This window comes from Penaeus vannamei, chromosome 36 (genome assembly GCF_042767895.1).
Source record: "Penaeus vannamei isolate JL-2024 chromosome 36, ASM4276789v1, whole genome shotgun sequence".
Taxonomy (NCBI): domain Eukaryota; kingdom Metazoa; phylum Arthropoda; class Malacostraca; order Decapoda; family Penaeidae; genus Penaeus; species Penaeus vannamei.
The window spans coordinates 22,216,377-22,232,950 of NC_091584.1; the positions used below are offsets into that span (position 1 = coordinate 22,216,377).

At 38.9% G+C, this 16,574-nt stretch overlaps 1 protein-coding gene across 3 annotated transcripts; it reads right to left on the minus strand.

The window, feature by feature from the left end:
- Positions 1 to 356: 356 nt before the first annotated feature.
- LOC113809637 (uncharacterized) lies at positions 357 to 8,700 on the minus strand. 3 transcript variants are annotated; one of them, XM_027361285.2, is made up of 6 exons: positions 8,559 to 8,700; positions 4,243 to 4,306; positions 3,757 to 3,816; positions 2,975 to 3,145; positions 2,235 to 2,322; positions 357 to 2,101 (listed from the first exon to the last, which is right to left on the minus strand). In XM_027361285.2, exons 2-6 carry the CDS (start codon positions 4,281 to 4,283, stop codon positions 971 to 973), a joined length of 1,491 nt encoding a protein of 496 aa, XP_027217086.2. In that variant the 5' UTR covers positions 4,284 to 4,306; positions 8,559 to 8,700; the 3' UTR covers positions 357 to 970. The 3 variants fall into 3 exon arrangements, with proteins under 3 accessions (XP_027217086.2, XP_027217087.2, XP_027217089.2); XM_027361286.2 differs by having other exon boundaries at positions 8,593 to 8,669; XM_027361288.2 differs by lacking the exon at positions 4,243 to 4,306 and having other exon boundaries at positions 8,559 to 8,698.
- Positions 8,701 to 16,574: the final 7,874 nt, after the last annotated feature.

Sequence of the window (16,574 nt, forward strand, 5' to 3'; positions counted from 1 at the left end):
TAGGCAGAGCGGGAGGGAAAGTGATTCGGATAAAAAAAATAGTTATTCTTTATCTATAAAGTAAAATATAGAAAAATATATTGAAATTAAGTGGACAGAGCAGTAAGTGTTAACTGGTACAGAAGAACCAGAGCTAAGTGTTGTTACAATTTTCGTTCCTTTAATCTCCTTCCCCTTTATTTTATTTCCCCTTTTTCAGTTTCTCCACTCTCTATTTCTTAGGAATTTTCAAAAATTCTCTCTCTCTCTCTGTCTGTCTCTCCGTCCCTCTCTCTGCGGAAGTTTTATTTTCGCTAACAGACTTTTCCAGTGCATTAATAGAGGGGTAGGATGAAAGGGCAATGATTACAGATTGGTATTAATATTCAACTTTGTATTTATCATTCAGAAGTTAACCATATAATAAATAAAACGTGACATATAAAAAATCATCATTTCCTTTCGAAGAGAGTCACACGCCAGTCTGAGTCACAGAATTTCGATTCTTTCGAAATTCTGTGACTCAGACTGGTGTGTAAAACCCTTACAGAAAGAATGCCACTTTTCGTAAAGGAGGATGTATCTAAAATCTACTAAATTCAGGATCTATGCATTGACCTATTGTCATTTAATAAGTATTTTTTATTTCATTTTTTCTTTCAAGACATTCATCTGCAACGTCTTCAGAAAGTCAGCAAAATATATAGTCAACAAAATGCCGATATTATGTAATACCGAGGTCATGCACATAGTGATATATTATTTCGTAAAACCGTGTTAGGAAGCTAAAGAAGATCAGTCAAAAACTCTATCGATATTTTATAATACCGAAGTCAAATAAAGATAAGTTCGTGTAATTTCACAGAACGTTAAGTAGAGACAATACTTAATATTACCAATGAACAGTCTGAAAAATTGAACTGAAGTAAAGCAGTTTAACCTCGTATGCTTCACTGCAGTGGCCTTTTACCCTTCCCAAACCTATTTTCCATCAGTTTGGCGATGTCCCAAGCTCGTCCATAAGTGCGAGAATCCTGTCCATGAGTTGGACAGCAGTGTCTTCAGCCAAGTAAGAGGTGTCGTAGCTGAGTGTGTAGGGCGAGTGTCCTCGGAAGGTGTAGATCTGGTGAAGCATCGGGAACCCAGAGTAGTGTGTGCAGCTAAACATGGCGAGGTCCGTCTGCTGGAGGTGCTCCCCGACGCCTGGGATGAGGACCGTGAGGTCTCCGACGTTAGTGACGCCGTAGTCACGCAAGGCTTTGGGTCCTGCTGCGTGGTGTTCCACTGGAGGGATCTGCGGTAAGGTCATCTCCCTCACCACGTTCTGCTGAAGGGCTTCGCCAGATTTCAGGAAAACCGAGAGCCTTTGGTGGAGCTTCTTCGTGTAGTCCCAAAAGTTGTCCCGGACGTTGGAGGGCGTCTCTATCCTGTGCACAGTTGGGCGCACGTGCAAGCCGAGGATCGGGAGGGGGCGGCGCTTCATGTAGCGTCTCAGATCCGTGGCCAGGTTGATGCTCATGTGATGAGACTCCACACCCGCCTCCCGCACCATCTCAATAATAGCGGTATTGATCACAGCCTCCAGTCCGCTGTTGAAGGTGACGCCATTGGCTTTGCACTTCGCCGTGAAGGAAGCCAGGGATTTCTGGTTGATGTTCCGATAGACAAAGTCAGTTGAAGGCTTCCCTCCAGGGGGCGGGAAGGCTTTGCAGAGGATGGGCGGGGTGTCGCATGCCAGGAGCTCTTGCTTTATCGCTTCAATTTTCTCGGGTTCCTTCTCGAGGTCCTTCGCGATCTCTTCATCCATCTTGACAATTTCCTCGTTGTTCAGATAGACCCCAAAGGGCTCGTCGTCGATGGGTCGTCCGGCTATAACGTCGTTTAGCAGTCCTACAAGTTTGCCAGTGATAAAAGACATAGTGAACCCATCGATTAATGCATGGTGGGGCATCATGACGAGATCATACTGGTAGGGGAAAGCTGCCTTTATTTCGGGAATGTGGCAGGGGGCATCGGCGGGTACGGGGATGAGTCTTGCCTTCCAGGTGGGCGTCCAGTCAGCGAGGAAAGGTTCACCTGTGAGCTGTTTGATGACGTCATTGCTCTCGGCTCCCTCAAGGTACTGCAGTGTATAGAATAGCAGGTCAGTATTCACATATCTCTCTTCCTTCTCTCTCTTTCTATTACTTTGCTATCAAACTCTCACTCTCTTTCGCTTTCTCATATAAAAAGAAAAAAAATCCGAATGAACTGACCTCGAAGTCAATGTCTGGATTTGGGTTCTCACAGACCCACATCTTCCCTTCATGTTCCTTGAAGAAGCATCGGCAGTTTTGGATCTTCCTGGGGACAACCAATGGGGTAACATTTTATAAGTTGTGTTCTTATTCGTGTTCATACATATGCTATAAGCATTGCCTCTAATTGTGCAATGGGGATTGTTTACATCTTTCTCAAAGAGTTTGCCTCCACTGGCCCTCCTGCCCTGCTTACCCCAAGGAACATTTAAACAGGTAGCTCCACTCCCATTAAACCCAAAAATTGAATTGACTTTTTGCCTTGAATGTTATGTTAATGGTGTGCAACTCCATCATTAAAAGAGAGAAATTTTGTTTTTGCTTCTGATAATCATAACAAGAGTGAGTAAATTGCACAAATAATTATGTATCTAGCTACATCTAATATCTCACAGCACACTCTCACAGGCTAAATCTGGTGATGTCATTAGCTCTGTCCCCTTTCTTGATCCCAGCAATTTGTGTGATTTTTTATGGTTATCATTTTTCAGTACATTTTCTTTAGAATTGTTTCAGTACTAACAAAGTAATTCTTCAATAAAGAAACTAAAAATTATAATTATGAATAGATAAAAATATACAATATTTGCAACAAGTGAAGGTTATGATACAAGGCTTACCTCGGAAGTTGCCAACTAAGACCTTCCTCAAGATCGAGTGACTATACCTGTGTAAAGATACCTTGCCTCTCCCCTTACCTCTGGTAGTGCCTCAGGGCCTGTTCGACGTGTCCAGGGTCCAGGGGTTTGACGGTGTTGTACCTGTAGCGCCCGCCTGTGTGCTTGCATCCGATGTCGTGTCCCGCCTTGAACATCTCTACCTCTCTATAGGCCGGCCACAGCCACTTGAACTCACGCCCCTCTGAAGACCTGGAGAAAAATGGGCGTTTTTCGTTGAGTTTATTACTGTGCTTGGAAATAAAAAGGAGGATTTGTTTAGCTTTCCTGCTGGAACGATATTACGCTTTATGTTGCAGGGTTTGCGATATTCATTGCTGTCGGGGATGTTTTGGGTGACAGAAAGGGAGAGAGAGAGAGAGAGAGAGAGAGAGAGAGAGAGAGAGAGAGAGAGGTAGGGAGAGAGAGAGAGAGAGAGAGAGAGAGAGAGAGAGAGACGGAGAAGGAGAGGTAGGGGGAGAGGGAGAAGGAAAGGGAGAATCAGAGTGAGAGGGAGAGAGAGGGAGGGAGACAGAGAGAGGGAGAGGGTGAGGGGGGAGAGCAAGAGCGAGAGAGAGATAAAAAGAGAGGGAAAGGGAGAGAGGCAAAAAAAAAAAAAAAAAAAGGAAAAAGAAAAGAGATACAAGATAAAAAAAAGTGAAAGAGAAGGAAAAAAAAAGGAAGAAAGAATAACAATAAAGAAAAGAAAAGAAAAATTAAAATGAAAAGGAAAATCAAAGAGAAAGAACAAGAGAATGAGAGAAAGAGAGAGAGAGAAAGCGAGTGAGCTACACTTGTATACATATGCAAATGAGAATACTTACTCATTTTCAGGGTTCGGTTTTGTGGAAAGCTTAGCCATGATGGGTGAACAGATCACGCGGCTGAAATATGTAAGAGCGGTTTAATTACTTTTGATATAACTGCATAGTCTGGTATTATTGAAACTATGCCAAAATTCCAGATATGATGAACAAAAAGCAAGGGAAAAGTAAAGTTTGTATATAGCATTATATCTTTATTCATATATAGGGATGTATGTAAGTACACGAGTATCTTATTATACATACAAACATGTATACACCCATGCATGTAAACGCACAGCCATGCGTACACCCATATGTGCACATAGACACACACGCATGTAAACACACACACGCCACACACACACACACGCACGTAAACACGCACACGTAAGCTCTCATACATACTCACGCATACACTCCTGCCCAACCACGCACACGCAAACGCACACACATACACACACAGTCACAAGCAAGCACAATGCAAATGCAGGTCATTGACCCTACCTGTTAGGCCTAAGTAGAAGCCTAAATCCTTTGACTAACATCTTTGTAAAAAGATCTTCACGTTCTGTCAATGATAATAAAATAATCTTTTTAAAAGCAGCAGCCATTAATCTTCCCTTGTTTCTACGAATGTGTCTATGTTCTATTTCATTTGGATATCTATCTATCTATATCTATATATACAAATATCCAAATGAAATAGAACATAGACACATTCGTAGAAACAAGGGAACATTAATGGGTGCTGCTAGAAAAAAAAAGTATATATATATACATTATGTATATATATATATATATATATATATATATATACATACATACATACATATATATATATATATATATATATATATATATATATATATATATATATATATATATATATCATCATCATCATCGTGGAGCTAACGCCAACGGGGGCGCATAGCCGCATCCACCCTTTGCTTATACCTACGAGGGTCCCTCATGGTAAGCCGCCAGGCAGGGACTTGGCCCATCTCAAGCTCCTCACGACAGGTTTGATCGATCTGCCCAAGCCACAACTTCCTGGTTCGTCCCACAGGCCTCCTCCAGAGAGACAACCTGTTGGGCAGGATCATCCTGAGGGAAGTGAGCCATGTGGCTGTATAGCTTGACTTGGCGATCACAGATTGTGTAGGAAATAGGTCCTGTGCCAGTATCATGGTGCAACCGTTGGTTTGACACATGGTTCCGTCAACAGTAGCCCATGGTCCAGCGCAAAGACCTATTACAAAATGCATCAAGACGTGATTCCAAGGCGCAGGATAATGTCCAGGCCTCACTACCATAGAGCAAAACTGGCATTATCAGGGCCTTGAAGACATGTAGCTTGGTCCTTCTGCACAAATACCGGCATATCCAAATACTCTTGTCAGGAGTATTTGGCTGACTTCCTGGTCTGACAGCCCAAGGTATGTAAAGCTCTCTGTGACTTTAATGTCCTTGCTGCAAACACATACTGACTGAACAAGGTCCTGGATCTTGGTCCAGGAGATCTCTAGACCCAAGGGCTTCGCGTCATTACTAAATGCATCAAAAGCCACCACCAAGGATTCCAAGGACCCAGACAGAATAACATCATCAGCAAAATCAAGGTCTGTAACCTTGATACTGCCCAGAGCTACTCCACAATGACTTTGGATAGTAGCTCTGCCTAGTATCCAGTCCATGCAAGTGTGGAAGTGTTGGTGCAAAGACACAGCCTTGCCTTACTCCTAAACTAACAGGAAAGAAGCTCAACAGGCCCCCACCATACTACAGCACTTTCAGTACCAGTATACAGATTTGCTATGTCCAATATTTGTTGGAATTCCTCTCAGTCTGAAGATCTCCCAGAGTTAGTGGGTCAACCTGATTCAATTGCTCAAAATACACAGCCCAGCGCTCCCGCACCACAACAGGAGCTGAGACGAACTGGCCACTTACTAAGTGATCTGCACACCGGAGAACGGTGCAAATCCCGATCCCATCTTTGGCATCTAGTGTCTCCTGTGAGATGAAATTCTGTTTTGGTCTTGGGCGTTCACCAATCGTTTCTTGAGCTGCATCACGCTTTTCACACTTGAAGATGTCCCACAGAAGTACAGGGTTCCTCAGCCTTTACAAGGGAAACACCCTTGTGTGATCATTGAACCGCTGGGGAGTTTTGAATGGACCCAGAGGGTAGCCACAACCAATCTATGGTCAGTACCATAGAACTCAGCACTCCTATACACCCTGCAATTCTGGAGGATCCTCCAATGAGTCCTAATGAGTATGTGGTCGATCTCCTTGGGTGCATTACTCGCACTGCTGTACCACATCCAGCGATGTGGGTCTGGGCGCTGGTACCAGGAGCCAGAAATCCTCAATTTCTGGAAGTGAGCAAAGTCCCTGAAAAAGAGGCTATTCTCGCTGCCGGTATCAGCTCCGAAACCATGGGGACCGACAGACATCTCATAACCAGCTCGATCATAGCCAGATACCGCATTGAAGTCATCCAGAACAACATGAATATCTTGCTGGGGACACTTGTCTGCTAGTTTGCCATAGAACATTTCTTTCATGTCAGGTTTACAAACATCGGTAGGAGCATACACAGCAATGAGACTTAAAGCCAAATGCTAATTTGCCTCATTACCATTATACGCTCATCGGCTGGTGTAACCTCTGCTACCAAGGGTTGGAGTCTGCTGGAGATAGTGACCGTCGCTGCAGCCCAACCAGTTGTATGTTTAGCCGCTTTTTTTTTTTTTTTTTTTTTTTTTTTTTTTTTTTTTTTTTTTTTTTTTTTTTTAGCTGGGGGGAGGAGGACTGGCAAGGCCCACCTCCCCGAGCCTCCCATTAACTGCAGGAGGACTAGAGGCAGGAGTTGGAACAGAGCCAGGGCGTGTCCACACGTCGGTGGGCCATAACCCTGAACCTCTAGGGCCTCCTACTGTTCCAAGATCCCCCACAGTCAAGCCTGGGACTACAAGGTACCCAGTTTCCATGGGAAGCCACGAGGAGGCGCTGCAGGAGTCTCGATGATGGACAGGCTGTACTCTGGAAGGGGAGGCTTATGCAGAGCTGCTCCCTTTTTCGCACTAGGCTAGCCAGCGGTGGCAGCTGCAAGCGAGAAGACATGCAAGCACTTAACACAAACTAGACTAAAACACCATCACTTCACATCACCGTACGCGTGAAGCACCCATATATATATATATATATATATATATATATATATATATATATATATATATATATATATATATATATATATATATATCACACATAAATAAAATATATATATATATATATATATATATATATATATATATATATATATATATATATATATATATATATATATATATATATATATATATATATATATATTTATATATATATATATATATATATATATATATATATATATATATATATATATATACATATATATATATATATATATATATATATATATATATATATATATATATATATATATATATATATATATATATATATATACTTTTATATATATATACGTGACCACAATAGGTTTAGTGATATGTGTAAAAACAACAATGATGAAAAAAAATCTGTTTTTCGTGAGGAAAAAAATGTAGAAAAAAGAGTTTTGATGAGATATACTTTTTATTTATTTTATTTATTTATCTATTTATAACAACAACATTTCGTCTCCTTCTATTATTAGATTAAGCCATCTTGTAATTACAATGATAAAAAATAGTAATGAAAGTAATATCAATGATAAAAGTAGTAATGATAATGATAATAATGATAAGGAATAGCATAATGATGATAATAACAATAATAATAATGATGGTAATAGAAATGATAACGATTATAATAACTGAATATGATAATAATAACGATAATAATAACAAAATTGATGGAAATATTGATGAAAATAATGAAAATGATAATGATGATGATAATAACAATGGTTATAATAATAACAATGATTATGATATTAAGAATAAGATTATCATCATTAGAATCATTATAACTATTATCATTATTTTAATCATCGTTATCATTATTATCACAATCAATGTTTTATTATTATCACTATCATTGTTACTATCATTACCATTATTATCATGATCATTATCTTCATTATTGTTATTGTCATTATCATTATCATTATTATTATTATCATTAACATTACCCTTATTATGGCCTTATTATGAATATGAATATGAATTATCAGGATTATGAATATGAATATTATTATTATGAATATTATTATTATATTATTATCATGATTATGCGTATGAATATTATTATTATGAATATATATGATTATCATGAATATGAATACGAACCTTGAAATATGTAACATTATTGTCATCATATGTTTTGTTCATAATGCTTCTCATAGTTACACAATAGTTTTAGATAATAATTATATAATTATGGTGTTTTTTTTCATTTGATTTAAAAAATAAACCGAACGTTAAAACTAATAAAAACAACATTGGTTAATAGATAATAGATATTGAAGAATGATATATTAGAAGTATCAGGGTAAACTAATGGTTAAGGATAATCCTATTTGATACTTATAATCATTACCTCATTTAAGCAGGAAAATAATAATATATATTTTACCATGGTCTAAAATACCTCAGATCTGCGCGTTCATTTTAACAGTCGTGAATCCTTAATTTACAAATGTCAAAAGGTGAAGAAGAAGAAGAATGAGGAGACGAAGTAGAAGAAAAAGAAGAAAAAAAGAAAAAGAAAAAAGAAGAATATTGAGAGTAATAATGATACTGATGACAATAACAATATATCAACAGACTCACCTCACAAAATGAAAATGGTATATACTTAAAATACCTATATTTTTCACCCTTTAGCTCTCCCTCAACCGAAATCCGTGAATCCGGAGAGCGTTCGTGTAAGCGTCCTTCCCTCCACGAACGCCTCGAGGGATGTGAACGAAGAGACGCGTCGGTGACCACAAATATATAACCTCACGCCGACCCCATGTTTTCGATTCGTTAATAACCGAGATTTAATGATCTTTAAGGACGTGATGTGTTAGTTTTGGTTATTCTGATGATGACAGAGAAAAATGATGTGAATAAAGAGAATAGATATACTTTTAATTCTTTCTTGTTGGTTTTTCGTGTTAAAATTACCAGATTGGAACTTTTGGAAACAGCGCGCCTGTGTTGCCTTCGAGGTTTGATAAATACGACATTCAGATAAAAAAAAAAACTGGTTGCTTATCAACAATGAGAGTCGTATCTCATTGAGTAAAAAAAAAGTGTTTTAATGAAGGACTCTTTACTTCTTTCTTTCTTTCTTCACAATACAAGAGCTGTATTTATATTCAATTCTCATCCATACCTTTTTTTTTTACATTTGTTAGAAACTGTTAAAAAAAGTCCCCTTTGAAGACTTGATGTAGTTCTAAGACTTTTTTCTCCTGATGAGATCGAATTTCTCACCTTCAGGAGGGAATTCCACTCGCGAGATAGTGACATGACTTATGGAAATGCACTTCGCTACCAAGAAGTGAAAAGTGAGAGCGCTCTGTTGACACGTTGACAGCCAGGCAGAGAGCTGTCGTGCTTTTAACAAATGTAAGTGACAGCGGGCAGTGGACAGGGATAGCCACGGGATTCTGGAATAAGGTATAGGTCGCCATGGAAATAGACGTTCAATTATGACGAAAGGCGAGGAATTGTAAGGCAACTTTCACTAGCATTGGTAACTCCTTGTGAAGTTCTTTTGTATCGTAAGTTTTCGGTCAGTGTGAGTAAATTATCATTCGAGTTTTGTCGTTTTTATCTATGTTTTTTTATGCTTTAGTTTTGTTTGGAGATAACCATGCTCCAAATTTTCCCGAAATAACCAGAATGTCCAGAACAATGGCTTTCTCTCTCTCTCTCTCTCTCTCTCTCTCTCTCTCTCTCTCTCTCTCTCTCTCTATCTCTCTCTCTATGTCTCTCTCTCTCTATCTATCTATCTATCTATCTCCCTCTCCCTCTCACCCTCTCTCCCTCTCCTTCCCTCTCTCCCTCTACTTCCCTCCCTCCCTCCTTCCTTTCTCTTCCCTCCCTCCCTCCCATTCTTGCTCTCCCTTCCTCCCACCCACTTCCTCCGATCACTTTATTTCTCCGATGTCGACGAAACATAATCCCGAAAGTGAATCTAATCTAAGGAAAGATAAACTAAAATAGATAAATAAATTTTAAAAAATGGAGACAAATTGAGTGTCAGATAAGTCTTGGGTTTTACGTTGTGTTGACCTTTTTGTCTGACCAATCTTCGCTAGCAACAACAACAATAACAACAACAATAACAACAACAACAACAACAAGAGCAACAACAATAACATCAACTACAGCAAATTTATCAACATTATCATAAACAGCAGCAGCATCAATAAAGGCATCAATAGCAATAACAAGAGCAACAATGATGACGATGACGACAAAATCACAACAAAATTGTCATCATCATCAGAACAGCAACAGCAGCGGCAGCTAGACCATCAGCAACATTGATAACAACAACAATAACAACAACATTAACAACGACAATGACAACAACAATATCAACAACAACGACAATAACAGCATTAACAACAGTAACCGCGACAATAATAGCAACATCAACATTAACAACATCAACATTAACAACAACAATAACAACATGAACAACAACAATAACGACAACAGCAATAACAACATACATGACAAAATCATCATCATTATCACCACCACCAACAACAATGCAATCAACAACAACAAATATTCAATTCTTTCCTTCCATCAACAACAACAATAACAACAACAAGTGACCCCTCAGTGTTGCCAATGCGTGAACCCTCAATTACGAGGCCCGTTAACCCCAAGGTCTATAAAAGGACTTACATAGACCTTGTTTCTATCTATCTATCTATCTGTCTATCTATCTATCTCGCTCCCACTGAGTGATGGACTTGCAAGCGGGACAGGATGCACAGCGATTGCATGGTATAGATTGCATGGCGGAAAATAGGAGTTACCAATGATGGAAATTAAGAAATTAATCCGTTTATTTATATGATTTCATGTGATTATAATGCTGATTTTCTTATATACATATATATACAGTTTTAGGATATATATCTTTTTTTTGCATATGTTTAAGATTAAAACATTTCAATCGATCATAATACTAAATGTTTGATACATCAATCTGTTGAATTTATTTAGGATTAAAACATTTTTGTTGATTATTATACTAAATTTAGATATGGTTAAAGAATAAAGAATATATATATATATATGGCTTTCTAAATCTAAATATTAAGTATATATATTTTTTATTTCACCATCGACCTACAGAATATCAAGATCAAAAGGTTTCATGTAATTATAATAATGATTTTCATTTAGTCTAAAGATGTCCAGTCTATGTTTATTTCTCATTTCTTTGTCATTACCCTGGTTCACCACTCAGCTGACCATTTCTCTTCCCTATGTACAGGAATCCTATGCACAGTGGTATGCATATCCCTATGTACAGGAATCCTATGCACAGTGGTATGCATATCCCTATGTACAGGAATCCTATGCACAGTGGTATGCATATCCCTATGTACAGGAATCCTATGCACAGTGGTATGCATATCCCTATGTACAGGAATCCTATGCACAGTGGTATGCATATCCCTATGTACAGGAATCCTATGCACAGTGGTATGCATATCCCTATGTACAGGAATCCTATGCACAGTGGTATGCATATCCCTATGTACAGGAATCCTATGCATATACACGTCTCCTGCCATCCTCTCCAAGTGAAGAGAGGTGCTGCCGCATCGCAGTTCCTCCGCGCCCTCCGCATCGCATGAATGGAGAGATCGGCTTCCTCCATTATTCTCTCTCCAAGCCGGACTACCCTCGTCGTGTTCTCAGGACGCGGCGCGCCTTCTACCGCGACTCCTCCTCGAGAGAAGCTCCAGCTCCTCCCTTGCCTCTTCCCCGCTTGTCCTGCTCTGAGATCCGCTGCAGAGTCTCTCTCCATTGCCCCTTTCACCCGCTCAATTGCAGGTCTATCTCTCTGCACCGTAATCTAGTTCACGTCACTTCTCCCTCTACCTCAGGGTTTCCCAAGCTGGGGTGTGGGATAGCATTTCAAGAGGTGCGAGAAGTGTCCATCTGGAAGACGAGTAATTAATTTTTTTTATTACTCATTACCAAGAAACATAGAAAAGAGCCATTAAATTGAAAATTCCTTTATATAAACGTTTTAAAGTTGTTTTTTGATTTTCATATGTAGATATTTCAAGCAAGTGTTTATTGTTTATAGGGTTTATTCAAATAATCAGACATGTTTTCTTGTCCATATGATTTTTGTTAGCATAGAAAATGAGAAAAAATATATTCTTTTCTCGATCAAATTTCGTATAAATTCACCTCCTTTATCCTTACATAATCTACAAATTTAAAGTGGTTGCGAGGACACAGTATTTTTTTTCTTAGGGCTGCGGGAGTAAAAAAGGCTGGGAACCGCTGCTCTACCGGGGGGGGTGGGTACCTGTGCCATTTCTCTCACCTCCTTTGATAATTGTTGCGCAACTCTGTTCTTGCCACAATATTATTATGCTAGATCCTTCACGATTGTAGGAAGTCTTAACGGAATATCAGGACATTCAGTTTCGAAAATACGCCTTATTTTGGGATATCAGTTGATTTTTTGCGGTATTATTTCTTAAGATATTGCGCTTCGGAGGCTGGACTCCACAATTTCTTTAAGTATTAGTAAGTCCCACTGAACGTATGTCTAAACGTTTACATGCTGCACCAAGGGGACGCAGCACCACCGCTTTCTTCTACCATCAGCTGGATACAAACCATCAGCTGGATTGGTCAGCTGCGCGAATCGTCTTTCCTTCCGCTGATGTCCTCCTTGGTGTGGCAGTTGCCTAATTTCAATTTAAACAGCGGATTTTCTCCTGCCGACCGTCTCTTCGCTTCGCATGTCCTCTGCTTACACTCCTATGCCAGCCATCTTTCACATAGACCGCCTGACCCTTCGACCTGACCTGACCTCCCTTCGCTTCCGTTCACCTGTCCTCACCTGCCCTGCGTTTACCATGTTTCCTCTCCCTTCTCCCACCTATACTCCTTCCTCTTCCTTTCCACTTCAGACAAAAAGATGAAATTCAGAAGGATTTTCAAAACTATCGTCTCACTTTTCAATAAATCTCGTTTGTTCATTGTGGACTTTTCTACCACAGTATCCACACGGTAGAATGATTTGCCATCCATAACACGATCAATACTATTTTCGCGTCTTTTGTAAATTCGATAGCATAACTTAATAATTTAATAATAACTTAATAATCGATAGCATAATAATTTAATTCATTTATTAAATCTATATATTTACTCATGTTTCTATGCCTATTCAAACTCATTTTATTTCCCATCATAGCATCTTTCTAGCGTCCAGATCCAGCTTACTTTGGCGCTACACAAGGATTTGCCAACCGAGAAATGGCCGCCAAGAATCATAATCACCGGGACTCTGAAATTGCTGTTGAGAGACGAAATTGGCCTGAAATTGGCCTGTAATTGGACTGAAATTGGACTGAAATTGGACTGAAATTGGCCCGAAATAGGACGGCGAGCGATGGCTTTCACGGTCGAAGAATCGCTACAACGTTGGTGAATTTCCCAGGAAAAGGGGTATTTGGCTCGTAGCTTGTGTGCGTGGAGAAGGTCGTGTGCGTGGAGTAGGTTCGTGTGCGTGGAGTAGGTTCGTGTGCGTGGAGATGGTCGTGTGCGTGGAGTAGGTTCGTGTGCGTGGAGATGGTCGTGTGCGTGGAGTAGGTTCGCGTGCGTGGGGTAGGTTCGTGTGCGTGGAGTAGGTTCGTGTGCGTGGAGTGGGTTCGTGTGCGTGGAGAAGGTCGTGTGCGTGGGGTAGGTTCGTGTGCGTGGAGTAGGTTCGTGTGCGTGGAGTAGGTTCGTGTGCGTGGAGTAGGTTCGTGTGCGTGGAGTAGGTTCGTGTGCGTGGGGATGGTCGTGTGCGTGGAGTAGGTTCGCGTGCGTGGAGTAGGTTCGTGTGCGTGGAGTAGGTTCGTGTGCGTGGAGTAGGTTCGTGTGCGTGGAGTAGGTTCGTGTGCGTGGAGTAGGTTCGTGTGCGTGGAGTAGGTTCGTGTGCGTGAGGCGGTTTGGGCGTTCGTGTACGTGGAGTAGGTTCGTGTGCGTGGAGATGGTCGTGTGCGTGGAGTAGGTTCGTGTGCGTGAGGCGGTTTGGGCGTTCGTGTACGTGGAGTAGGTTCGTGTGCGTGGAGATGGTCGTGTGCGTGGAGTAGGTTCGTGTGCGTGAGGCGGTTTGGGCGTTCGTGTACGTGGAGTAGGTTCGTGTGCGTGGAGATGGTCGTGTGCGTGGAGTAGGTACGTGTGCGTGAGGCGGTTCGGGCGTTCGTGTACGTGATAGGTTCATAGCTTTCGAGTATGTGTGTTTGTTCGTGTCTGTATTTCCCCGTGTGTGTATTTCGTGTTTGTACTTCCGTGCGTGTGGTTGTGTTTGTCTGAATTTTCGTGTACGTGTGATTGTTCGTGTTTATACTTCCATGTACGTTAGTGACTGACTGTTGTTTGTGGTTATACTTGTTTGTGGTTATACTTGTTTGTGGTTATACTTGTTTGTGGTTATACTTGTTTGTGGTTATACTTGTTTGTGGTTATACTTGTTTGTGGTTATACTTGTTTGTGGTTATACTTGTTTGTGGTTATACTTGTTTGTGGTTATACTTGTTTGTGGTTATACTTGTTTGTGGTTATACTTGTTTGTGGTTATACTTGTTTGTGGTTATACTTGTTTGTGGTTATACTTGTTTGTGGTTATACTTGTTTGTGGTTATACTTGTTTGTGGTTATACTTGTTTGTGGTTATACTTGTTTGTGGTTATACTTGTTTGTGGTTATACTTGTTTGTGGTTATACTTGTTTGTGGTTATAGTTGTTTGTGGTTATACTTGTTTGTGGTTATACTTCTTTGTGGTTATACTTGTTTGTGGTTATACTTGTTTGTGGTTATACTTGTTTGTGGTTATACTTGTTTGTGGTTATACTTGTTTATGGTTATACTTGTTTGTGGTTATACTTGTTTGTGGTTATACTTGTTTGTGGTTATACTTTGTGGTTATACTTGTTTGTGGTTATACTTGTTTGTGGTTATAATTGTTTGTGGTTATACTTGTTTGTGGTTATACTTGTTTGTGGTTATACTTGTTTGTGGTTATACTTGTTTGTGGTTATACTTCTCCACATACACACAAACCATCACAATCTTACAATCTTACACATACACAAATACACCTCCTCCACAAAATAAATAAATAAATAAAAACAATAAAATAGATAAACACATAAAGTTATAAATACTTGATAAACAAAACCTAACTAAACTAACCAACTAAAACGAAAAAAAACTAAGAAAAAAAGACACAATAAAATAGATAAACACATAAAGTTATAAATACTTGATAAACAAAACCTAACTAAACAAACTAACTAAAACGAAAAAAAAAACTAAAAAAAAGACACAATAAAATAGATAAAAACATAAAGTTATAAATACTTGATAAACAAAACCTAACTGAACTAACTAACTAAAAAAAAGAAAAAAAAAAAAAAGACACAATAAAATAGATAAACACATAAAGTTATAAATACTTGATAAACAAAACCTAACTGAACAAACTAACTAAAACGAAAAAAACACACGAAAAGAACGGAAAAAAGACAAAAAAAAAAACAAAAAACATTCACCTTTCGCTACCAACGAACATACCGCAAACAGGACACATTCGTTCTAGCCGCAGTGACGGAAAATGAAATCTACCTCGACCGCGGATTTTCTTTTGTCCTAACGTAGCTACGGAAATAAAGAAGAAAATAAGTAAATAAAGTGTTTGGATATTGACTTCCGTCCAGCTCGGTGAGTTCTTTTCCACGGCAATTGAGAAAAAAAATCATTCGTAGATGTAACGTTGCGATAAATATAATGGTAGATTTAATTTCTTATGATGTTTTTTTTATAACAAACACACGCATGCAAATAAAGACATATATACGTCTATACTATATGTATTTATTGTAGGCATTCATTAAAGATTTATTACTTTAAAATGTTCTCTCTCTTTGTTCCTCTTTTTTTTATTCACTTTCGTAGTCTCGATTTTTTTTTCGAATTCAATCTCGAAAATACAAATAATTTCAACCTTTTTTTTTTGGTTTTGATTTGGAAAATTTCGAATCTTCACTTCCCAAGATTTTTTATTATTTTTTTTTACGTGAATATACATGTTCTGTTGACATGTTGACAGCCTTTTCATGAAATTTTGTCTAATTACAAATCCTTAATTCTATTTTTTTTTTATCCATATTTTGTTTGTCTTTTCAATGTGTTAACGAGTGTTCTTGTTTATTTATCTGCTTTGGTTATTCGCGTGGAAAACTTTTATCTACAATTGATTTATTATTCATATCTTTTCTGGAGTAACTATAATAATGATTTTGCACTCGACCGGTCACCATAAAGCCATTCTTAAAATTATAATGAAAATTCCGAAGTATTACTTACGGGTGAGAGAGCAAAAATGTTCTGTTCCTTTATTCTCTTCTTCTCTCCGCATCTTTTTTTTCCTTCTTTTTCTTGGTCTTGTCCTTCTCCTCCTCCTCCTCCTTCTTTTTCTTCTACTTCTTCTTTTCTGCCTTTTCTCTTTCTCCTTTTTCAATTCTTTTTACCTTCTCCTTCTCGTTCCCTTCCTCCTCCTCCTCCTGCTTCTCTTCCTCCTCCTCTTCCTC

What these genes read in the sequence shown, in the direction of transcription:
- LOC113809637 (XM_027361285.2), bottom strand. Translation starts at nt 4,283, where the DNA reads ATGTTAGTCAAAGGATTTAGGCTTCTACTTAGGCCTAACAG. An exon ending in GCCCTGAGGCACTACCAGAG is followed by an intron (nt 2,323 to 2,974) that starts GTAAGGGGAGAG and finishes GGTTGTCCCCAG; the next exon opens with GAAGATCCAAAACTGCCGAT. An exon ending in ATCCAGACATTGACTTCGAG is followed by an intron (nt 2,102 to 2,234) that starts GTCAGTTCATTC and finishes TATACACTGCAG; the next exon opens with TACCTTGAGGGAGCCGAGAG.